The sequence below is a fragment of the Lampetra fluviatilis genome, chromosome 4, assembly GCF_964198595.1.
Source record: "Lampetra fluviatilis chromosome 4, kcLamFluv1.1, whole genome shotgun sequence".
In the NCBI taxonomy this organism is placed as follows: Eukaryota; Metazoa; Chordata; class Hyperoartia; order Petromyzontiformes; family Petromyzontidae; genus Lampetra; species Lampetra fluviatilis.
In genome coordinates, this window is record NC_136278.1 from 13,813,284 (window position 1) to 13,839,547 (window position 26,264).

General features: G+C 46.5%; 1 protein-coding gene across 5 annotated transcripts in view; it reads right to left on the reverse strand.

The window, feature by feature from the left end:
* CRTAC1 (cartilage acidic protein 1) overlaps positions 1 to 26,264 on the reverse strand; it is a 709,809-nt gene that overhangs the window by 472,467 nt on the left and 211,078 nt on the right. For all 5 annotated transcript variants that reach the window (XM_078855610.1, XM_078855612.1, XM_078855611.1 and 2 more), the window contains exons 5-6: positions 24,611 to 24,767; positions 12,223 to 12,357 (exon numbers count right to left, since the gene is read on the reverse strand). In XM_078855610.1, the coding sequence (XP_078711736.1) occupies positions 12,223 to 12,357; positions 24,611 to 24,767 (292 nt within the window). The remainder of the gene's footprint in view (positions 1 to 12,222; positions 12,358 to 24,610; positions 24,768 to 26,264) is intronic.

Here is a 26,264-nt window from a genome sequence, read left to right on the forward strand (position 1 = left end):
AGGCTCTTTTCTTCCCCGCATTTTGCCGAGGCCCCCGCAGCACACCAGACGTCAAAGGGGCCAGCTGCTTCAAACATTAGAGCCAAGTCGACTCACCCCTAGTGAAGGCATCTTACCATACCCCAGGAGTGCCGTCTTACTACCATCCATACAGCATGCCAAGGAGTTTGAAATACCAACCGGTTTACTGCTATTGGATTTGACAACTTCCGTGAACTGACCGAGGGACATGGGAGCATGTAAATGCAAATGTGACAACTCCCTGAGTATCTTTACATCTAAGAGGAACCATGTAAAATAAAAGCACCCTTTGTGCACAATTTGACATGGACAAGAGATGGATTAGAATTCGGGAAAAAAGTCGCCGCAATGTTTGCGCACTAGATGACACAGGGTTTATCAATTCAGTTGGAATTTTTGCAATGCGCGAGAATGTAGAAGAGTGCAGCTGTACTCACTGGCCGTCTGCTTGCCAAGGTTTCTCCTCTCATTGCAATATGATTTATGACGCATGGCAGCTGAGTACAGACTATAAGGTAAAAAAAATACAGACAATCTATAAGAAAAGCTATCTGATAAATGTACCCTTTTGTGAGCGATTTTCTGGGGGTGAGCGGATTCAGGGTTATGCGAGGGTTTGAGACAGGAAAAAAATGATTCTCTATGATTTGCACGCAAGTATGCACAATGTGGGGAGCTTATGCGCACTATGTGTGCAATATGTGCAGTGTTTTTCAAAAGTTGTTTTTGCCGAGAAGATTTATCACTGGCGTTACATATAGGCTCTCTGTTAGCTTCGTGAAATTTCCACGTTTTTCTTTTCACAAACGTTTTGGAAAAGCGAGCAGCAGCAAACACTGTACTGTACTTGCATTGTTGTTCATGCATTTCACGAGCACCACTATTGACTTTTTAGCTAAATGCAGACAAGACGGCGTGAGCAGTGCAAACGAGAATGTATTCGTGTTATGTTTTTAATGGCTGGAGAAGAAAGGTGATAACATTCGACCAGTTATACTTGACAGAAGATAAAAGGAGCTCGCATAAAATGCAATTAAGGGCACATCTTTTTTGCAGTGAAAATTCTTCCAATGTGCAAATTATGCTATCAGCCAATAGCCACCACCCATATAAACGTGCAAATTAGGAATGCTGCTGTGCTTATTTGTTTCTAAACGCAGCTGCTGGATACACAGTAATGCACAAGCACTGTGTACAATGCCAAACTTGTGCCATTTTGTATATAATAATTGTTTTTTTTACCCTTTTATCTGGCAACAAAACTGACACTTTTTTTTACAAGGAGTCATGTTTGCATTGACCACAATCCCTGCAGTTGGAATACAAACAAAATACATAACTCTGATAATGTATGCACTGTCCTTGGAATTGATTGGTCCACACCCGAGACAGCTTTCCTTAGAGCCTAGTCTCACATGGTATTAGACCAGATGACGCCAAAAGGCGCACAACTCAAAGACAATGCATCATCAAAGTATGAGAATTCGGGGTAAGCATTTACACCATTGGAACCTCATTTGCCAGTAGCTAAATATGATAATTGTTTTTTTTACCCTTTTATCTGGCAACAAAACTGACACCTTTTGTACGTTCATCTTTTTGCTTGTCAAACAATTGGAAAATGACAATATGGATGACTTTAAATCCGACTATTGATCCAACAATTTGAGTTTTACTTTAATCCGATTCAAATTTTGCCGCAACCCAACAACACTAATGATGAAGATAAATAGGTGCCGAAAGGTGTGTCAAAGAAAGTAGGCTGTCCAGCACATGGGTTAAGAGGAGTCAGGTAGATTATTAACCAAGTCAAACACAAGCAGTGGCGCAGCGGTTAGTGCACTGTGCTATGAGCCCAGCAAACAGGTTTTTTTTATTCTCCACCACAGGCATTGCGAGTTACTTGAACCACAATACAAGCCCCCCACTACTCCACGAAATAGCACTGACCAATGGAGTGAAGTATGGTCAAAACAATATTCGTGCCCAACACAGCATGGTGATGTCTTCATCCAGCAGTGGATTGACAAAATGCTGTACATCTACATACATCATCGTAACGACCTTGCATTGCTTCGGCATACTACTATACCTAATGCGTTTAAAGATTAAACAAGCATGTAAAACGTAATTCAATTTATGTGTATTTCAGTTGATTGAACATTGGTGTCTCTGGCAAATTAACTAATACACATGGGGGCTCTTCAATCTTTCCCTTGTTTCGTTCCATGTCTGAGTCACTTTGGCAGCTCACTTGCCGGGTGGCAGGGCTCTTCTGGTTTGTTTTCAAGAGCAGATTTGCCCCTAATCGCAATGCCCCCCTATCATAATAATGTCGACCACACACCCTTAGGTGCACCTGACACTAATAAAGTTGTACATTTTTACACTGATAGACAAAATGTTCTGGGTAATTTGAGCAAGTTGACAAAAAAACATCCCTCAAGACTTTTGACAAATCTCATGAACGCCGCCAATTCGGTGCACAGAGCCGAGTTGCAATAACGCTGCCTGACAGCCATGAGCCCACTGAAACAGCGGTACACATTTAATTAACATATTGCTTTTCATATGGTTCTATATCTACGATGCTCCATCGTCACAGCCATCCTCGTTTGTACGTCAAGAATTACCTTTTTGATCATATTTACCCAAAACGTTATTTTTCAATTCAGAAAAACATATTTTTCGGGTCCAACAAAACAATTCGGAAGGGGCAATAGGGTACAGGAAATAAAAGCTAAAGGTGCGAGCCTGAAATGTGTTCTTGCCACTGCTCGTGGAAGGACGGCCACTAGAGGAAGCTCTAGAGAGGGCTTCTCAGAAAACAAACGCCACTTATCTTTTGTAGAATCACACTTGTGCAACGCTCTTCCCTCAAAGGTGAGACAAGCCCACTCCTCGGGCTGCCTTCAAAACTAAGATGAACACAGATATATGTATCAAGGTAAACGGCCAATCCCTTGGGCAATAACTATTTTTGCTTCTGTATTGAAGCCAACATAAGTGTTGACAGGTCTTCACTTTTTTTTTTATATGCAGTCTATATTAAATAATAGTGTGTTTACACTAATTGCACCATATTAACTTTGAATGCTTTTATAACTAATGGGCGGAATTTTTTTTATTTAAACTGGAAATAACCCTGTCCTTTGGACGTGACTGTCCATGCCTCTCCAGCCAGCCATCAAAACGTGTTTTTAAATAGAGGCAGTACTCGACTCACGAACACCCAACTTACAAATATCTGCACTTATTAAGCAGCTTCCATGAGATGTATTTTTTTTAGTTTTTTTACATCGACTTAAACGCGAACTCGCATTTGCAAACTGAACCGCGGAACCATTTTGTTCAGTGAAGCAATCCCCCGCGAGATGGGACTGAGTGTTTGAACGTATGTGTGTGTGAAAGTGAGTGTGTGTGTGTAAAGGTATGTGTGTAAAGGTTAGTGTGTGCGGGCGTGTGTGCGCGGGCGTGTGTGTCCACGCGTGCCCCCGTGTGTATGTGGGGAGTGGTAGTGCAATGCTTAGCGCGAACTGTACTACCAACCTGGCAACCCGAGTTCGATTCCTGCTCACGACCAAAACTAGCGACGGTTATCTGAATGGTTCCTGAGCCTCCCCTAGGTCGATTCAGCCTCAAATGAGTACCTGGTGCGGTGTGCAAATATCGACACTGGGGAGTCAAAGGTGGCCAGGCATGGTGCTGCCCAATCACCCCCTCGCGTGCCGTGCCGGTCTTCATAAGCACTGATCGCAAGCAGAACTTGCCCAAAAATTGTTTTGACAATACGGGGGGTCGTTGTCGTTGGTGTGTGTGTATGTCTGCGTATGAAATTGTTTGGCCAGCTTCTGTTTGGGCGCATAGAGGGAGCTAAACGGGCTGGAGAAGAGATGGACTGATGCAGTATGGGAGGACGTGGAGCTGAGTGGACTTGCTGACTGGAACAAGCGGTGTCAAAATAAGCCTCAATGGAGGATGATCGTGAAGGATGCTATTGGACAATTGGAGGCAGTCGCCCTCCAGCAACAACGGAAGGCAGAGGAGCGACGCTCACAACAACGAGCGGATCGCTGGGCGGTACAGCTGGTGCATCTACCAGCCATCTTAGTCAGCCAACCCATGGCACCTGAGTCTGTCCCGAGACCTGTCAGCGATCCTTTAATACTCTTTCTTCACGTGACCTCATGGTGCACCTGGCCTGGCACAGGCGCCATGGTGACGTCACCGTCACTTAGTGGTGAATGGCGGGTATTGGTATGCAAGCGAGGGGGCACTCAAAGTGTGCCGATCCATGGATAATGAGTTTACATCACAGATTCACCTGGATCTGCCGATCTCAGGCACCCCAGATAACAGGGGTGTGTATATGAGCAGTTGCATTATCGTAACAGGAAGGCCGAACCGCAGATAATGTAAAGAATTTTAAATCCTCTCATCCTCAGAGACAGGAATAGTCGTGAACAATGAACGTGACAGAAGTAAATGTATTACCTTGGTCAAACAAGCAATGTGCCCGCATTTATCGTTGTTGATGATCCTAAGCCAGTGTTGGAAATTCCACATTCCGATGGCAGTCTACAGAGGTGTGGACTCGAGTCATGCGACTTGGACTCGAGTCAGACTCGAGTCATGATTTTGATGACTTCAGACTCGACTTGGACTTGCCTCATCTTTGACTCGACTTGACTCGGGACTCGAGAGCAAAGACTTGAGACTTACTTGTGACTTGCACAACAATGACTTTGTCCCACCTCAGAGGTGTGGACTCGAGTCATGCGACTTGGACTCGAGTCAGACTCGAGTCATGATTTTGATGACTTCAGACTCGACTTGGACTTGCCTCATCTTTGACTCGACTTGACTCGGGACTCGAGAGCAAAGACTTGAGACTTACTTGTGACTTGCATAACAATGACTTTGTCCCACATCTGGCAGTCTATGCATAGGACAATCACTGTTAACTTCCAAAAGAGTGGTGCTCAATGTAAAAACTCCAAAAGGGCGATAGCTTGTGAAGGTATCTCACCAGTATGAAAAATTTTCAATCTTCCAATCGTGAGTCACACGTTCCAATCAGTACCACCTGGCGAAAAAGCAACTCAATAACTGGAGGTCGTTGCACAGATTAAATGATGACATGGACACAAACGCAGTGCCACGGATATTTTACTCCATGCCATTTTGTAAATACAGAGACTCCCCTACTTACGAACACGTTAGGCTCCAGAGGTTTGTTCGTAAGTTGTACTCCTGTTTGTTCGTAAGTCCAACTTTACTCCTGTCAATTCCAAACATGTTGTTACGGCATGTACACTAAATACGGGGAATGGCTTTACAAGTTTTATAATCTCCTGTAGATGTAGATGCCACGGGTTCTTCACGTTCTGCAGTTGTAGATGCCACTGGTTCTTCATGTTCTGCAGATGTAGATGCCACTGGTTCTTCATGTGGCATCTACATGACATACGGAGAGGTTTGTTCGTATCTCTGAAAGTTAATTAATGTAATCACGAATTAACTATGGAATGATAAATAAACAATAATGTCATAAGAGGAATGTTTAATATAAATGGCGACATTTTGGGCAATAATGGCCTTTCCTCGTAGCACGTAAATAGAGAGGCCAGAGATATAGTGGATAATAAGAACTGCATATTGCACTTAACACCATGGGGCCTGATGATAATGAAACTGTTCAACAAGCTTTCTAATTACCAGTATTTAAATAGGCATATGGAATTACCTTAGAGTAGTTATTGTGTAACAGACCAACCAGACAAACCATTTAAGAACGAAATAATATGAATAAACACATTCATATTAAAAGTATAAATCTAAAATGTTGCTGGAATATTGCATTGTGGGAGAAATATGTTCTCGTGAGAACAAGGCATCTTCCACCTAGCTGTGCATTCCTGGGCCCAATCAGTATCTCAATGTAATGGATTTAACCACCCGACACGCCTGAGGTAAGGGAAGTCTGAAAAATATAACGCGAGGTGCATCTTTGAAAGTAAAATAAATGAAATTTAACTAAAAATGCTTATGGGATAAAATCCAACCAAAAGTCGAATAAATAGAGAACAAATCACATTCATAAAGATGTGTGCAGACAGCTGAATAGCATTCTTCCTACCATTGACGTTTCAGAGCATAGCCACTCACTGCCATGAGAATACGCTAACTCAGTATGCAAAACATTAGCATAACTGTTAACATTCAGTCGATCCTCAAACAATTAACTTTACTAAAAATATGGCTTTCAAATTGACATTGCCTGAAGGAATATAATTTTATAGCAGTGGCACTAAACCTTATTTTGTTATAATAAGGAGCCTCACAACATGTGTACTATTTTTGTATATAAACACACGTTTTAATCTTGTTTTCCTCTTGCTGAACTCTAAGTGTATCCATCTTTACAATGTCATTGGTCGATGCCCAGGTCCATTTCCAAGCCTCATAACAGTAAATAATCCGCATGTCGAATGGCAGAGACCAAATTGGTACCTATTTTACACAATTTAGAGGGATCATGGGCCCAGTCAAGCCGCAACTGACATTTTACCTCTGCTTATCAGGACACCCATGCCTAAAATGTGAGACTGATTTATGCTCAACGTAAACCAGCGGTCCCCAACCTTTTTGGCACCAGGGACCGGTTTCATGGAAGACAATTTTTTCACGGACCGGGGGGGAAGGGGGTTCATCGTTGGGTATTTCCCCTTTTTTAAAGAAGCTCTCCAGTGACGTTTGTTTTTACTCATTTTAGCTAGGGTTAGCTTGTGGGGTTACCAAAACTGTGACTGAGACAAGTGCGCAGTGCGGGAAAGAGGGGCGGACAGAAGTGGAAATGGAATAATGGGCGGGCCACGCGCGGACTCACCGCTCACCTCCTGCTGTGCGGCCCGGTACCTAACAGGCCACGGACCGGTACCGGTCCGGGGCCCGGGAGTTGGGGACCCCTGACGTAAACGTTACGGTTTCATTTTACGACTGCAAATGCGTCATTGTGTTGACATAAACACATATAATGTATCACGTATGCATTATTCTTGTATAAATATATCAATTTGTGGACACAGCTGCAATTGAGGCATGTTGTGGCTCTCCAACAACTCGAAGAAATGCACCTCAATGTAAACATGTGAGTGTAACGAGTCTGCACAGCATATTGCTCATTGACATTCAGAGCTCCTGAGATGTTTTTATTTTTTGTTATGTTATACCAGTTTAGCTTTCTACCCTGGCATGCATGCACGTGAAAAAATACCTCCCTTTGATATATTCTACTTTAAAATGTTTTTAGTTACTTGTAGAAATGTAAATCGCAGACGCTAGAGGACTACACACGTTAGTAGATGTTTAATATCACAGAGATACGTAATGGCAGCATTATGGTGCGATGATTTCACTAATGAGGGGAGCTGCGAGGGACGGGTTAGACCTTTGTGGGCACTACAACCACAGCGAGCTCAGAGCAAGGTGTTAAAAGGAGAAAGAGAGAGAGAGGTTCAAATGAAAATTATTCAAGACCATTATGGTGATCATGCAAATGATGATTAGACCACCACCTCTTCCAGAAAAGTGAGTGCACTCACTTTCGTGACGAAAGTTCTAAAATTAAGATTGAACCACTTCTACGGGGAAGTTTTAAGCTTATCTTTTTTCTCTCTCTCTGGCGACTTGTTTTCTCTGCCTGTGTCCTCTCTTTAGATTGTTCACACTTAAATTCTAACTTAGCAATCTTTGAAATACGTAATCAACCAGGCTATGCGTTAATTGTGTGTTGACCGACCCTCTGTGTTGTATTACATTACATTTCGATATTTTACTAGGTTATTTCATTTTAGTGTGTCCTTCTCCTGATTTTCAGGCTTGCTTGCCGTGCCATCGCATTCGCAGCACCACGTCTGTTGACCACTCATTGATATGCTAATTTGTTCTCTAACCCTCCTCCCTCTCTCTGCCTCCGCCCCCCCCCCTCTGTCTATTTAAGGCCACCCCACAGAGACGATCACCCCTCTCTGTTACCTGTGTTGCTCTCGCTATGTATCTTGGTGATATCTGTCTGCTAATATGTCTGTCTATAGTTTTCTGGTTAGATTTTGTCGCTATTTCATTATACCTGATGATGATTGCTTGTGTTGCAATCGAAACGTCGTATTCTATTATTTAATTTAATTTATTATTTTATCTTTAGACGTGACTTAACCGAAAGAAACACATAATCAATCTACGTGACTTTACCGAAAGACCCAAGAATATGAATTACTGCAGTTACAAAAGCTTCAAGTCAAGAGGTAACGGAGATATTTAAATATATTTGGGAAAAATTGGGAATCAGGCCCTTCAAATCTCTATACGAGGAATTTTGTAAATAAATTATCTCCTACGAGCCCTGGAGCATGTTCTCAAGTGAGGAAATTGCAGAAATCTTCCAACCAATATGTTGACCCACTTGGCCAGTCTTCTCCAAAGATCTAATGCTTTTAAGTTTAATGGACAATTGTACCAACAGATCAATTGAATCGTCATGGAAACAAAAATGGGTCCAATTTTCACCACCCTCTGTGTCTGTTGGGTGTAAAATAAAATAAAAAATACAATTATGTTTTAAGTATACAGTCCGCAAGCTTGCAATGTACTGATTGGCTGCTGCACTAGAGTCATATTTCTCATGCAGGAGGACCTCCAAATCTTCATTGCTGGAATCACCGTCACCCATTATTAGTGTTTCCAGTACACACCTCAGACACTTGCATTGCTTTTAGAATATAAAACTGTCCATCGTAGAGATCCAACGAACCACAAAGGGTCATTACAAACCAGGAGAGTCAAAACAGCCGTATTATACATATCTAAAACATACGTAAAATGCATGTTGTAACGTGATAAAGATTATAACAGTGATGATGTTAGTGATGGAGATTATGGATAATGAAGGATATCATAATGGTGATGATGATGTTTTTTTATTAATATGACGGTTAACTGATTATGAAGATCATGATGATGTGTTAGTTATAGACATGATGGATAACGGTGGAAGTATGGAAGTGGCGATGGTGGAATGGGTTAAGATTATGTGGGTCATGGAGATTACATTTGATAATTATAATCTTGAAGGCTAAGATAGCTTACAATAGATAATAAATATGTTGTGATTTTTGTAGTGGGGGACATGGCAGCATAGACATGGAGAGATAGAGAAATAGAAACACGAAGTAGCACGAAAAAATGGGAAGAAAGAGATAAGGATTCACACAAAGAGAATGAGAGAAACAGAAAGGAATGGAGAGAGACAAATCGATGAAGAGACACTGAGAGTGATGGAAAGATGAATGGAGAAATATATGGAGTATTAACAACACGGGTATCCCTACACACTGCCTATCCCCGCCCGCTATTATTTTATTATTACTTTTGACAATCATCCAAAAGTGGCCGTTTGGCAAGCTTCGTTCGACAGGCGAGCTCAGCTTTCTACAGCAATGGCGGAGGGTGTGGGGTTATGTGCCCTCCCAGCACCCCATCCCCCAGTCCCCGAGGGAGGCGGCTTGCCCTGCTCTCTGGACCAAAAGCTGTCCACACACGACACGATGTGCCCATGCTTAATTTCTACACACAGTACTCCCAAATGTCTTCATAATTTTTGCATACTTATTTACTTTGTCCTCTTCTGCTTATTTCCCATGTGTATACAACTGATGTTGCAAATAAAAGTCTTAATGATCTTGGTTAACATAATTTCACACCTACCTCGACGTAACCGCTGTAATGAGGCTAGGCATGGTGACACGTGCCTGCAATCCAGCGCTGTAAATGGGTTGTTAGGTGGCCAGGAGATGGAAGTACAGAAATTAGTCTGGTGATTAAAAATCATGTAACCTTCTGCGGCCGTCTGGAATGCTCTTCCTATTAGGAAGCCACTGGAGCGATGCACTTTTAGATTTGGGTGGTTGGCGACGTACGGTGTGAAAGAAGTTCAACATACATACATCCCTCAATTAAGCAATATCATTAAACCTATTTATATTTTGACCAAAATTCCAGGAGAAAGGTTCCTCTCCGGACTGAGCGACTCCCTTGACTAACACAATTTAATTCCACACCTTCCCCTGGGTTTATCTACGCCAAGTGGTGTGTACACGATTCACGATCAAAATATTGGTCCTGTAGGTCGCGTTGAGGGGTCACCTCAGCCACATCATCCCTAGAGGGTGACTAGAAACGAATACCGCTGAGAGGGTAATCAACAGAGGTTTTACTTTGCAGAGACCATACCCACCACATGAATGCAGCATTTATGCTGTCACTGGCTCAGGGCAGCCAAAGCAGATGAGCACCAGCACCTACTTTTTGATCTTGCTGACATTTTGACTTTGATGGTTGTATTATTAGCTTTGTGTAATAATGAACGACCAAGAGATAGCTTTATCCCTCTGCATGCAGATGAAAAGTGAGCATTCTTACATTTCAGCCAATAGCACATCATCACAAAGACTTTGTGAGCACAATGTATGCCTTGCCAGAAAGCCACTTCGCTTTTCAGAGTGTTTACAGCGGATAATTAACAAAGGCAAACATTAAAGACAACTGCAAATACATATCCATAATGCTGCTTTTAAATGTACATTTTTGGCAATAGTTTCCTTCATTAAATAAAAAAACCTAAAAAACATCTTAAATCTATGGTGTCCGTGTGCAAACTCTTTTAGTAATATTAATGAATAATGTTTAATTGAAAAGTTTTTGTACATGTGAGCAATATATTTCTCTGGGCGATGAAAAGTTCAATCGGTGCAAGCTTCAGTGTGTTTCATGCTCGGCCTACTTACAATACAGCACCTCCGGCGACATTTATGTTTGACCCAGTGAGCTTTAGACAAGGGGCTACCATGTTCGTATTTTGAACCTGCTAACCAGTGTTGTACTACATACCTCACGGTTATAGATTACAACAAAAACCACAGAACCTAACAACACTATCCAGTACTTTACTTGTAATATTGCTCTGCTTATCTGTACCTAACACTGCGATAAATACTCGACATTCTCTCAACACACGTATCATACATAGACAATACAATTTTGGATTTGCAAATTATATGAATGCAACGGCATCTCATGACGTAGTAAAATAACAAGCATTCATCATGACGATGTTAATACAGTAATGTGGCTTAGAGTAAACTAAACCATTTTTTTTATTTTACGAGGTAGGGTCCACTGAGCTGCATAGCTCTTTTTCAGAAGTGACCTGGCCACAAGTAATAGCTCAATGAAGTGGCTTATCACGTGGAAAATCATTGCAGCCGAATACTCTAAATGCATGTTTCTAAATTTGGAGGGGAAATCCGTAGGAACCAGATAAAGATCCACATGACGATGGGGAGAGAAATATGCAAACTCAAAATATACAGGAGCCAAGGTAAGGATCGAACCCATGACCTCTTGTATACCAGGCGAGGTCGTTAACATCTCGCCACCTTGGCTTAGTGGAGAGGGCACCTGAAAAGTGGTTCTGAAAAGAACGACTGGAATAGAAGCACTGCATGATAATTATGTTAATTATGAATCCCGTCATTTATTTGCTAACGACCAATTATAAGACACTGCCATGTAGTCAAACCTTGTGCCTCAAGACATGGCGAGTTCCCACAATGCATTTAGTACACAACGCTGTGGGAAGGTGAGGGGGCGGGGACACTATTCCATGTTGTGCATTTTTAATTACTGTTCTCGAAAAATGTTATTGCAGTAATTGGAAACTATAATTTGCGGAATTTAAATTGAATGCAATTAAAATGAAACTGTTAGTTCATAATACTCTAAGATATCTGCATGTTATACAATGGATACAACGACAGTGCATAACTATTTCAAATTCACCACAGTCTCACAGTACCTATAAGAAAAGACTAAATTATAACTTATTGCCATACTCTGCTGAAACAACTAGAATGCTCAAGTGGGAGACGTGGAAACCTTAATGTTTAAAAATGCACATGTATTTCAGGAAGCAGTGGCTCATTGTTGGGCCTGAGCTGTGTACATACTCTAAATAAAATTGATAAATCCTGGAAAACATGACAAAATCCATTTCATATCAGATATAACAATTATTTTAAATGTCATGATTCACTATTTAGTGACAGTGGCTTTTGCTGCGATTAGCCCGACCATCGCTCGTACCTGTTGCAGTGGCCACATCGGTGAACGTTCCGTCTCCATTGTTCTTGAACAGGAAGTTGGGACCGTGCTCGTTGTCACAGAAGATGTCCGAGATGTTGGTGTTCATGATTGGACCAACAGTCACTCCACGGCCACCTGTCAACAACAAAGATTTTTTTTTTAAATGTTGAACGAAATATTCTCTATCCACTGCTGAATGAAGGCCCCCAAGGTTGTTGGTGCTTTGCTTCCATTGTTGCATCGGTGCAATCCAATAACACTGTTCATACCCTGGAAAAATGCAATCAAATCTCAATAACATTAATTCAGTTTAATTCAACTCAGGACTGTTGAATATTTCAGACAGAGATTTATTTTACTACTACTACTACAAAATAAGCAGAGCCTGCTGCATATTACACGTGCAGGGTACATTGGATTACGAGAGCACAGCAGGGTTTCCTGTCACCCACGCCGGCGCCTTCAGGAGAAGAATGCATCAGGACATGAGACCTTCAATGGCGAGCGTCGTTTTTTTAATGTTTCACGTTTCTATTTTGAGCCACCAGGGTCACACTTACTCCCAAGAGGAGTGTCCACCTCACCCCTGTGATAAATGTGTAAAACTTGTACTGTTTTGACTTAAAGCTTTCGTGACTGCAGGAATTAATATTTTTGGGTCTTTCGGTAAAGTCACGTAGATAGGTTCAAATAAAAACAAAATAGTTATTTTCTTTGAACCTATCTAAATCATATTTTTTTGTTATTTTCTTTCAACCTATCTATATGACTTTATCGAAAGACCCAACGAATACTTGTACTGCCATTCTTAGAATGAAATGTAAAGTTGATGCCTAAAAAAGTGGAACGAATGCTTTTATTCCAAATGTCGGTACTGTTCACCCAGAGCCGTGACACAGGAGAGCATCGAGTCCAGGGTGCCACAGTGGTGGGATTTTAACTACTTCGCCTGGTATACAAGGAGTTGGTGGGTTCGATCCTAATTCTCATTCTTGTATAATTGGAGTTCGCATGTTTTCCCCATGGTCGCGTGGATTTTTCTCTGGGTCCTCCAGTTTTTCCCTTCACATTTAGAGACATGCGTTCAGTCTATTTGGCTGCTGTAAATTGCCACATGATAAGTCACTTCGAGAACTATCATTTGTGGCCAAATCCCTTCTGAAAAAAAGCTATACAGTGGGGGAAAAAAGAATTTGATCCCCTGCTGATTTTGTACGTTTGCCCACTGACAAAGAAATGATCAGTCTATAATTTTAATGGTAGGTTTATTTGAACAGTGAGAGACAGAATAACAACAAAATCCAGAAAAACGCATTTCAAAAATGTTATGAATTGATTTGCATTTTAATGAGGGAAATAAGTATTTGACCCCTATGCAAAACATGACTTAGTACTTGGTGGCAAAACCCTTGTTGGCAATCGCAGAGGTCAGACGTTTCTTGTAGTTGGCCACCAGGTTTGCACACATCTCAGGAGGGATTTTGTCCCACTCCTCTTTGCAGATCTTCTCCAAGTCATTAAGGTTTCGAGGCTGACGTTTGGCAACTCGAACCTTCAGCTCCCTCCACAGATTTTCCATGGGATTAAGGTCTGGAGACTGGCTAGGCCACTCCAGGATCTTAATGTGCTTCTTCTTGAGCCACTCCTTTGTTGCCTTGGCCGTGTGTTTTGCATCATTGTCATGCTGGAATACCCATCCATGACCCATTTTCAATGTCCTGGCTGAGGGAAGGAGGTTCTCACCCAAGATTTGACGTTACATGGCCCCGTCCATCGTCCATTTGATGCGGTGAAGTTGTCCTGTCCCCTTAGCAAAAAAACACCCCCAAAGCATAATGTTTCCACCTCCATGTTTGACGGTGGGGATGGTGTTCTTGGGGTCATAGGCAGCATTCCTCCTCCTCCAAACACGGCGAGTTGAGTTGATGCCAAAGAGCTCCATTTTGGTCTCATCTGACCACAACACTTTCACCCAGTTGCCCTCTGAATCATTCAGATGTTCATTCGCAAACTTCAGACGGGCATGTATATGTGCTTTCTTGAGCAGGGGGACCTTGCGGGCGCTGCAGGATTTAAGTCCTTCACGGTGTAGTGTGTTACCAACTGTTTTCTTGGTGACTATGGTCCCAACTGCATGGAGCCCCAGGCCGAGGGAGATTGACAGTTCTTTTGTGTTTCTTCCATTTGTGAATAATCGCACCAACTGTTGTCACCTTCTCACCATTTTCGTTGGCGATGGTCTTGTAGCCCATTCCAGCCTTGTGTAGGTCTACAATCTTGTCCCTGACATCCTTGGAGAGCTCTTTGGTCTTGGCCATGGTGGAGAGTTTTGAATCTGATTGATTGATTGCTTCTGTGAACAGGTGTCTTTTATACAGGTGTAGGGCTTGAGTATAGCGCGCTACGCATCCCCCGCCTCTGTTGCTATGCGAGCAAGCACAGTACAGTGGGGTGATGTGAGGTAATGGTTGTTGTTGTGACTTTAGGCGAAGTGGGTCGTTAAGGGTTGAAACAGGTGTCAGGGTAGCCGGGAGGACACAGGCCAGTGATTGGCTGGAAAGGTAATTGGGCATTAGCTGGCGTCGCTCCGGCGGCAAAAACAAGGCCACGTGACACGGGGGGGCAGGGGGCGAGCGATAAGCGGGGGGTAGAGATAATTAGGGAGATTAATTGGTGTGGGGATATAAGCCAGAGCGCAACGGAGAGAAGGGAGTCCTGTACAAGTTGGCGTCGTGGATGGAGCTGCAGCAACGGTGCCCAGGGAGTCGCAGAGCAAGTGTTAGTAGAGTAAAGCGTAGAGAGACAGTGTCAGTAGAGTAAAGCGTGGAGAGACAGTGGTAGCGAGAACGCAGTGAGCAGACAGGGTAGCCATGCATCGGAAGGATGCAGAGTAGGAGAAACCATAGAGACGACAAGCGTAGCGATAGTGAGGTAGAGAGGCGCGGAGCGACGCGGAGCGGAGTGGGGGCACGGAGAGACGCGGAGCGGTGGCGCAGCAGAGAGACACGGAGCGGAGCGAGGCCGCGCCGAGACGCGGAGCGGTGGCGCGGCGAAGGTGGACTCTTAAGAGGAAAATAAAGAAAGAGAAAGACAACCCTTGTACGAGTCCTACACAGGTAACAAGCTGAGATTAGGAGCACTGCCTTTAAGAGTGTGCTCCTTACCTGTATAAAAGACACCTGGGAGCCAGAAATCTTTCTGATTGAGAGGGTCAAATACTTATTTCCCTCATTAAAATTCAAATCAATTTATAACATTTTTGACATGCGTTTTTCTGGATTTTGTTGTTGTTATTCTGTCTCTCACCGTTCAAATAAACCTACCATTAAAATTATAGACTGATCATTTCTTTGTCAGTGGGCAAACGTACAAAATCAGCAGGGGATCAAATTCTTTTTTCCCCTTACTGTATATAGCTCAGTGGGCCTTACCTGATACTAAAAAATGTGTTTATAGTTTAAATGGTTTAGCTTGATTCCGGACTGATTATCCAAACATATCCAACAATGAATACGTATGAACTGCATGCCTAGTGTGGACCCCCAGGCATGTAGTGATGTATAAATGAATCAATTAATCAATTTAAATGGATTTCTACATTGAAGGGAAACACATCAGATGGATGAAGGAATTTGTTGTTCGGACTCGGTTTTAATATTATGATTATGATTATGCGTGTTTACCCACAAAGGTCTCCTTGAGTCTCAAGACTGTTTCAGGAGAGTACTGCTAAGTTTTCACGGTATGGAGTGATTATGTTATGTGTCATCTAAATTGGATCATTTGCTGGAAATATTTAATAATTTGGATGTTTTTGGCCAATACCAGTTACATTCTTTGTTTTTAGCAACTGTTGAACTCCAGTGAAGAATATACAGTACTGCAATATATAATTATATATACTTAATCGATAGATGTAAATACCTAATGCGAGTCTCGACCAGTGCTTTCCAACTTGTGGTCTACATACATATGTGCCATCTCTTGAGGGCAGGTGAGACACGTTTTTTTGTACCGACGGTGGCCACGGGAGTCACCCAGCGGTCCTGGTCTGCGTGTGCACACTAGAAGAACATTATAAAAGCTACACACTTATCTGTGGATGACATTTGGTAAACTTATGCCCTTGGGACTCATCCACATGCTCCATCATAGTATGTTCATCTCTTGTTTATCACACCGATTTTACTTTTGCTTGACTAATGAACAACAAAAACTAAGTGTTAAACAGCTGTCTTAGGTGTTAATTAGGTGGATATGTAATTAAAAAGCACTGTAGTAATTTTACGAAGAATTAAATAAATAAAATCTATATGCTGGTAGATGTATGTGGACAGTTGATACGTCTGATAGAGGGTACACGAGAGGCAATAAATAGGCCAGGAGCCACTGGTCTAGATGAATTCCTTAATAATGTAATAATTTGTGTGATGTTACTTGCACGGTTTGCATTGTAAAACTTGAACCATACATTATAATTCAAGAACCAGCTCCCATGAGCGCATATTTCATCTGCCGCATGTCAGACACACGAACTCAAACGCACTGCATCTTCATAAATGGTCCATTATGTTACGCTGTCACACTAAAAAAAACACTTGCCTTTTTTGTTTGTTTGCAAACTTTACATTGTTGTAGGTAAACAAGTAATACAATGGGCGATTATTTCATTCCTCACGTTTGGTCTCTCACTCATTTAACAAAAGAAAGTAATAATATCCATCATCGGGCAACCCAAAACACAATTGAGTTTTCATTAAATTTGAAAACAAAAACGCCACCGAGCCACGGAAAAATCGGCAGTTAATATCTAGTCCTGTGAATGATAAAATATCTCTGAAACACCACGTACCCATCTCCATACAAATCAACAAGCACACACACCACGTTGCCCCGGTGTGCACGAGCTACATTTGCTCAACACATCCAATTCCCGCACGTATTGTGACAGCCTTTTACATTGTGATGAGGGAGGGATTCTGGTGAGGATGTGGGTTATTGTTGAGGTTGTGAGTAGCTGTCAAGGCCATGGGTTAGTGTCAAGGCTGTGGGTTATTGTCGAAGCTGTGAGTCATTGTCAAGGCCGTGTGTTATTGTGAAGGCTGTGAGTTATGGTAAACTGTGAGTTATTGTAAGGATGTGTGTTATTGTCAAGACTGTGAGTTATTGTAAAAGCTGTGATTTATTGTGAAGGCGGTGTGTTATTGTCAAGACTGTGAGTTATTGTAAGCCTGCGAGTTATGGTAAAGAATGTGAGTTATAGTCAAGGCTGTGAGTTATTGTTAGGCTTTGGGTTATTGTTAGACTTTGAGTTATTCTCAAGGCAGTGAGGTCGTGTTGACTCTGCATGGATGTCTAATTGTGCCGTCAGTTGTGAGGTCCGGTAACAGTGTGTTGATGTTAATGAGTTGATGTTCATGAGTTGGGGACAGTGTGAAGTCCCCAGTCTCTGATCAGAATCCTCTGGTACACACACTCACGAGTAAAACATGGTACATAAAGAGACAGGCGGCTCTAAGTAGGTGTAGGGGTGTTACGGAGGGGCTGTATACACAGGATCACAGGGAAACAAACACAGTGGGCGGGGCTTCGTGAGTGCACGGGGAGGTGCTCTCAACGACGTCCGCACCGGGCAGCCTGGGGGGCTGGCCCGGAGTTGTGATCCCCCGGGGCCCCACCCCTCAGCGGGGGGTTTTGGTATAAAAGGGGATGAGCCGGAGAGCTCGGGGAACAATGTTAAAGCTAAACCAGTGAAGACCGAAGATCGTCTAGCTAGAGCCCTGGACTCCCCTGGGTCGCCGCCCTTATCAGGGCCGCGCAGGACCGAGCCAGCGGCGTGGTCCCGAGAACCAGAGCTAGTGCTCTGGGACTCCGGGTACCGTAGCCCGACTTACCAGTGTCGGGCCAGACAGCCTCCTCTAGCCCGTTAGTGGAGGACTAGGAGGTAGGTCAGATAGGGCTAGCAAGTGTGTTCCCAGCTAGCCGGGTGAGGGGGCCGATACCCCCTCCAGTGTTGTATGTCCGCAGTTGTGACAACTATCGCGGAATAAATACGTGTGCCTCAACCCCAGCGTCCAAGAGTTCTCAATGATATTACATCTGGTGACAGAAGTGAACGACCACGAACATGGACACGCGCCGGACAGCTCGAGCCGGGGTACCGGAGGCGGAGGACACCGCTGCAATTGTGGAGCCCGAGACGGCTGAAGAAGGCATCGAGCAGCCGGGGCCGGACGCATCCTTACCGCAGCATCGGGATGAAGGGGAGCTGGCAACAGAAGGACTGAGGCTGGCTCACGCGAGACTGGCGGAGCTGCTGTACGCTGCTGCCGCCACGCTCGAACACATCACACGGCTGGGGGCTGGTGGACCGCCACGGGGCGAGGACAGCCGACGACCTGTGCGCCTTCCCACCATTTCAACGGAGCCCAACTTCCAATCTCCCGCCATCGCCGCAGCAGCTGCTGAGGGCGTGGCCGGCCTGAACCTCGGGTCCGACATCGGCCGCACAGTGGCTGCCGCGTCATCACCAGCGGACAGAGCGTCACCACTGGTGCGACCGGCGATGCCATCCGTCGTTCGCGCCGAAGCCCAGCCGAGTGACGGGAACAGCGGAGTGCGAGCTTCCACGGCGGCCGCTGCGCTGCACCAACGGCTACCTCCACTCAAGGAGTTTGTGGGTGAGGAGGGCGACTGGGGCGGCTTCCAGCGGCGCTTCCTCGCACACCAGGAAATGGCGCAGTGGACGGATGCTGAGGCTCTCTGCGCGCTGCCGGCGCTCCTCGACAGCGACGCCCTCGCCGCTCTTACATCGGCGCCGAAGGACAAACGCTCCACGCTACAGATGGCGCTGCAGTTGCTGGCTGCGGTCTACGGACCATCGTCGGAATGCAGGCAGCTCTTTTATGATCGCCAGCGGGGTGCAAAGGAGTCGCCCCTGGCGTACCGTACGAGTCTCCTGGCGCTGGCGAAGACGGCCTTCCCACGAATGGACAACGAAGGCGTGGACGCGATGGTAACGGAAAAGATCCTCCTGCTGGCGGACGACCTGGACATCGCCGTCGTTGCACAGGATGACACAGAAATGGGTTCCCTCCAGGCTGCGTGGCTCCTCCATGCCAACCTACTGTCGCAGCGACGGAAGGCCAGCAGGGCAGCGGCCGGGCGTACGGTGGCTGCAGCCACCCTCCCGGCAGAGGAAGTTTGCGCCATCGACCATCGACTGCAGCAGAGGGCGGGAGTACGGGCGGGCCGGGATGGATCGAGCTGCTCCGACCATCCGTCATCGCCGCCTGCACTCCCGCGCTGTTACAACTGCGGCATCCGGGGCCATGTCGCCTCGGGGTGCCGCTCTCCTCTGCAGCGCGGGACGACGCCTCGACAGGACGCCGGCCCTCCTCCCAAGCTCCATCAACATAACCCGGCGAGTCACGGCACCCCTCATGTTTGGCCCACGCACACACCCGTCACACACTCGCACACCGCAACGAACGGGGGGCCGACATTGCGCACCGTCGCGCCAACACGCACCACTATGGGGACTCAGATCGAACCCAGGCAGTGGTCCGTGTTGGCCCATCGCGTTGTGGCTGCATCGTCGGGGTCGTCAGCCGTGGTGGGGCACATTGACGGGGTTGAGGTGCGCATCCTGGTCGATACAGGAGCATCGGCGACCATCATTTCGGAACTAATTTACAATATTCTCCCTGTCCAGAGCCGTCCTTTACTGCCGGTTAACGTTCCATTCTATGCTGCTAACGGGGGCTCACTTGGCATCATTGGACAGATTCGAGCACAAATTTGTATCGGTGATATCAAATTGTCCGGCCCGATTTTTGTTTCCTCCTCGCTGGCGGTTCCGTGCCTGCTGGGGACGGACTTCTTGGGCAAAATGCTGATTCGTATTTTAATAGACCAGGGCTGCATTGAGCTCCCGTCGGGCCGACGCATGGCGTTTCTGCCGTCCCCCACTGCGGCTCGGACGGCGTTCGCGACGGTACCGGCGTTCGTCGTTAAAACGGTTCGCGTACCGCCGGGGGCACAAATGTTGGTGCCTCTCAAACTTCGTCGGCCCTTCACTAAAGGCATTGGGGACCAGGGAATTCTGCTGGGGCCATCCAGGGCCGGGGTTAGCGGACCTCATTTAATTCCGGCCCAGACCATCGTCAAAGGGGACGGGGACCCTTTCATCGCGGTCCTCAATGTGGGGTCGCAGACGGTGGTGGTTCCTCAAGGGACCGTGCTTGCTCACGCAACGCCGGTGCCCTGTGAGGAACCTGTCGCGAATCACGTAGGCACTGTCCCTCTGCCGCATCCACATTCGGACACCGATGAAGGGTGGCTCGAGGCGCTTTGTGCGGGATCGACGGACCTGTCGGATTTAGAGCGTCAAAAGCTTAGGACACTGCTGCGTGAATTTTCCGACGTTTTCAGTCAGAACAAATTCGATTTGGGCTGTACCCATCTGCTGCGTCACCATATTGATACAGGTGACAGCGCGCCAATACGCTAAAATCTTTTTCGGTTAAGTCCTGCCGAAAACGACCATGTCAAATCGGCTTTTGATGACATGCTAGCCGCCGACATCATTTCTCCCTCTACCAGCCCGTGGGGAGCGCCGATCGTCCTGGTTAAGAAACAGGATGGCTTGTTGCAGTTTCGCGTCGATTTTCGCCGCCTCAACAAAATTTCTGTTGCCGACGCATACCCGCTCCCACGGATTGACGAATCGCTGGACGCCTTGGCGGGAGCGCGATTCTTCTCCACATTGGATTTGCTTTCGGGATTCTGGCAGCTTCCTCTGGACGATGATTCTAAGCCTAAAACTGCATTCCGTACACCGCACGGCCTTTTCCAATTCAACCGGTTGCCGATGGGACTCCACTCGGCGCCGGCAACTTTCCAGCGATTGATGGAATTGGTTTTGGCTGGATTGCAATGGGACTCGTGCTTAATTTATTTGGATGACGTTATCGTCTTTAGCAGAACATTTGACGAGCATCTCCAGAGGTTGCGGGCAGTTTTCCTCAAAATGCGGGCTGCTAATTTGAAATTTAAACCCCAAAAATGTCATCTGTTACGCGAATCTGTGCGTTATTTGGGACACATCGTTTGACGCTCAGGTATTGCTACCGATCCCGCCAAAACGCAGTGCGTCAGCTCCTGGCCGACTCCCACCTCTGTGGGAGAGGTAAGGAGTTTCATTGGATTTGCGTCGTATTACCGACGCTTTGTCGCGGATTTTGCGACAATTGCGAAGCCCCTACACGCTTTGACGTCAAAGGGGGTCCGCTTTCATTGGGGACAGGCGGAGGAGGCTGCTTTCTGCTCCCTTCGGGACGCTCTGGTCAAAGCTCCTCCCTTGGTTTACCCCGATTTTTCTAAACCCTTTGTGCTCGACACCGATGCGAGCAACACGGGTATTGGGGGCGTGCTTTCCCAGGTGGTTGACGGCGTAGAACGGGTAGTCGCGTACGGTAGTCGGGTGTTGTCTCCAGCGGAGCAAAGATATTGTGTCACCCGTCGGGAACTGTTGGCAATTGTCTATTTCATCCAACAGTACCGCCCATATATGTACGGTCAGCGTTTCACCGTCCGTACAGATCATGCGGCACTACAGTACGCCCTGCGAGTTCAACAACCATCGGGACAATTGTCTCGATGGTTGGAGGTTCTCCAGGACTTTGATTTTGAAACCACGTACCGTAAGGGCGTTCGCCACACCAATGCGGACGCTCTGTCGCGCATGCCAACCACCCCCGAATGCGCATGCCTCCTGGGGTTGGGTCGTTGCAGGCATCCGGGTAAAATACCTGTTCCGGTCTTGGCGGCCACCGACGACGCAGCGTCGATAACGAATTCGATCGCACAACAGGGAACAGATTCCCTGTTGGGGTTGCCTGTCACTGAATGGGGGCGCCTACAGATGGAGGATACCTCCCTCCTCGCGTTGCGTCGTCGCGTCAGGGATGCTGGGCGGGGGAGGGGTGATGCCGACGCATGGGAAATGGTCACGGGTCTGCTGATGCATTGGGATATGAAATCCCATCGACACCGGCTGGTGGTCCCTTCTGGGTTACGGGGTAAGGTGGTGTGGGCCGCTCATGAGCGCCTCCTCCACCTGGGGACCCAAAAGACCCTCGCCTTGCTCCAGCTTGATTTTTTTTGGCCGGGCATGACAAGGGATGTTGCAGATCTGTTGGGGTCATGCCCTCGGTGTGCGCAACGGAAACCACCAGCACGGGAGTCTAACCCGCCTTTGCAGTCTATCAAAGTCTCCAGAGTCAACAAACTTGTCGCGCTGGATATTCTGGGCCCATTCCCCGCCACCCCCAGGGGCAATAGATATTTGTTGACCGGGGTGGAGTACTTTACGCGCTGGCCTATGGCCTGGCCCCTGGCCAACCAGTCGGCAGCAGCCATCGTGGAGGCCTTTGTCCAGGGATACGTCCTGGACAAAGGTGCTCCGGAGCGGCTGCTGACCGACCAGGGCAAATTTTTTTCCGGCAAACTGCTCCAACAAGTCTGTGAGTTCCTGGGCACGAAAAAAATTCGTACCTCTCCCTATCACCTGCAAACTGACGGGATGGTCGAGCGTCTGCACCGAACCATCACGTCCATGTTGTCACAGCAGGTTTCGGACTCACAGACCGATTGGGACCTGCAAATTCAAGGGGTCCTGGCAGCATACAGATTGGCCCCCCATGCGGCAACGGGATTTTCCCCCTTCTTCCTCATGTATGGCCGCGAACCTGACCCACCTGTTCGGGCCCAGCTGCAGATCCCCGCGCCGCAGGGTAAAACTAAATTGGCCGACCATGTTAAATTTAACCTTGCTAAATTAACAGAGGCACGGGATGCTGCCATGCAAAATTCCGACCTCCGTCAGCAAGCTAATGAGCGGCTCAGACTGGGTCGCGCGCACGTGCTACAGTGGAAGCCGGGGGACAAGGCATGGCTGCACTGTCCCCAGGTACCACTCGCGACCTCCTCTAAACTGGTGCGGCCGTGGCGGGGCCCTGTCGAGGTGGTTGAGGTTTTGCGGCCTCAGTGCGTACGCATCAAATGGGGGAAGCGCCGGTGGTTTGTGCACCCCTCCAGATTGAAACCCTTCGTTGCGGTACGCAGTCCCACTCCACACACGCGTGGCCAAACATGTGGGGGGTCGACCGACTCAAAGGGTCCGTCTCCGCTGCTCTCGCCTGACGTGTTGCCGGCTGTCCCGCCACCAGGTGCACCAGGAATGACGGGCTCACGCCCGACAACCCCTACGGGGGATGCCGAGGGTCTCGCGACATCGAGAAGAGACTCACTCGGAAATGGACAGTTGCCACCCGACGGCCCGCCATCCGGGGTTGCCCCGTGTAACGGGCCTGCTGCAAGGACGCGCAAGAATGCGCAGACTCTTGTGATGCCCAAAAAGAAAAAAAAAAATTTTTCACATGTTATGTTCACTGTGTGCTGCGTCGGTGGTGTGTTCCTGGCACATTGGATTGTACGTATGTTGTGTTCACTGTGTGTTGTGTGTGTGCTGGGGTTCCCTGCAAATTGTATATACGTTGGTTTTACGAAATTCGTATTTATTCGGGGGGGGTGCGTCGGGTTATTTTCCCTTCTTGCTTTTCTGGTTCTTGTTGTTGTTCTCGTTCGCGTTATGGTTGAAAAAAATTGTGAGGCACACGCGGGGTCGAGGGGTAAATAAACTTTTATTGTCGTTGTTGCAGCCGGGACGGCTGCGAGCTGTACAGGGGGGGGTGATGTAGGGGTGTTACGGAGGGGCTGTATACATAGGATCACACGGGAAACAAACACAGTGGGCGGGGCTTCGTGAGTGCACGGGGAGGTGCTCTCAACGACGTCCACACCGGGCAGCCCGGGGGGCTGGCCCGGAGTTGTGATCCCCCAGGGCCCCACCCCTCAGCGGGGGGTTTTGGTATAAAAGGGGATGAGCCGGAGAGCTCGGGGAACAATGTTAAAGCTAAACCAGTGAAGACCGAAGATCGTCTAGCTAGAGCCCTGGACTCCCCTGGGTCGCCGCCCTTATCAGGGCCGCGCAGGACCGAGCCAGCGGCGTGGTCCCGAGAACCAGAGCTAGTGCTCTGGGACTCCGGGTACCGTAGCCCGACTTACCAGTGTCGGGCCAGACAGCCTCCTCTAGCCCGTTAGTGGAGGACTAGGAGGTAGGTCAGATAGGGCTAGCAAGTGTGTTCCCAGCTAGCCGGGTGAGGGGGCCGATACCCCCTCCAGTGTTGTATGTCCGCAGTTGTGACAACTATCGCGGAATAAATACGTGTGCCTCAACCCCAGCGTCCAAGAGTTCTCAACGATATTACATAGGTAACACTGGATAGCTGCGACAATGTGACCAAACGGAGATGAGTTGATATACCTGTGAACTTGTTGACTCCGGCCTCCTTGGCCACTTCAGAAAGGATGACAATCCCTCGAGCGACGTCGCTGGCCGCCTCGTCCATCTCGATGACAGCGTGTGGGCCCACGCCGTCCTTCGCGTAGTTTGCCACGTAAACCGAGTAGCGGCCCGTTCCCTGGCAGAGGCACGCGACGCGGCTCGGTGAGTACGTACGTATGTTGAACTTCTTTTGTACAGTACGCAGCCAACCGTGCTAATCGAAATTGTCACTCTCCCAATACAGTATACACATGGTATTTTTTCATTGTTACTTTTTCATTAATATTATTATTCCACTTGTTTACCCAGGAAAGTATCCCTGAGTTTCAAGAGGGAGGGTCCTACTAAGCTTTTGCAGTAGGGGTCAATGATTGCTATGTTTCCCAATTAAGGCGTTTGAGGTGTAATTTTCCAAATTTGGCAAAGGTTGGAGATGAACGATGGAAACCCTTGTATGGCCCTCGCTCCTGTTGAGTATTATTTTTTAACAAGATATCGTTAATATGCTACTAGAATAAAAACATCAATTGCCATTTTGATTTAAAAAGCATCTAAATGCAACCACATCTCAAGATGTTGTAAAAACACTGGGACATGCATCACGAGGTGCAACGAGGGATGTATGAGGGGCAATATAAATAATACTACGACTATTACCAGGCAAGGCTCCACTGAGTAATATAGCTTTCTTCAGAGGCGAAAATTTATAGCAGCCAAATCCTCTAAATGCACATTTCTTAATGTGCAGAAAAAAATCGACAACCACTCCAAATATACAAGCATCGGGGTCGGGATCGAACCCACTACCTCCTACATACCAGGTTAGGGAGTTAACATTTCGCCACCGCTGCACCCATGTCATTTACCCGATTAAGGAGGAGTGGAGCTCGGTAGATGGACAATGTTAGCATTGACAACACTAACAAACAGACAGCTAAATCTTGACTTAAAGCTTTCGTGACTGCAGGAATTCCTATTCTTTGGGTCATTCGGTAAAGTCACGTAGATAGGTTCAAAGAAAATAACAAAAAACTACGATATTTCGATCGCAACACATCAGGAATGACCGCTTATTTTGCGATTGAAACGTCATAGTTTTTGGTTATTTTCTTTGAACCTATCTACGTGACTTTACCAAAAGACCAAAAGAAAACAGACAGCTTTCACAAAAAAAAGGTATCAAAAGAATCACAACCTTATCCAAGAATACTGAAACTCAGCTGCCATAACTGGGCACTGTCCACTTTGCACCTAAACAATTCAAAAGCAAAAGTCAAACTCAGTATAAACGTCTGCTCTCAGTCACAAAAGACAAAAACCATGTTACCTTGGTGTCGCTCTCGATCAAAGTTCACGTTCATGGAATAACTAAAACAGTGAGCAAATAAACTAAATCCCACATTGATGTGATGCAAATATTAGCTTGAACTTCCTGGGGATATCATACCAAACCCTTTAAACTGCACCACTGGCCTATGTTTACTATATATCCATCACGTCATCAGTGCTGCCAATTCCCGTTAGAGGAACGTCACCAAACAAACGTCAAAAACCCCCCCAGATGTCACAAGGTAGACCTTTTAAAGATGTGAATATCGTCACGAGACAATTTACCGAGTATTAAACAAAGTAA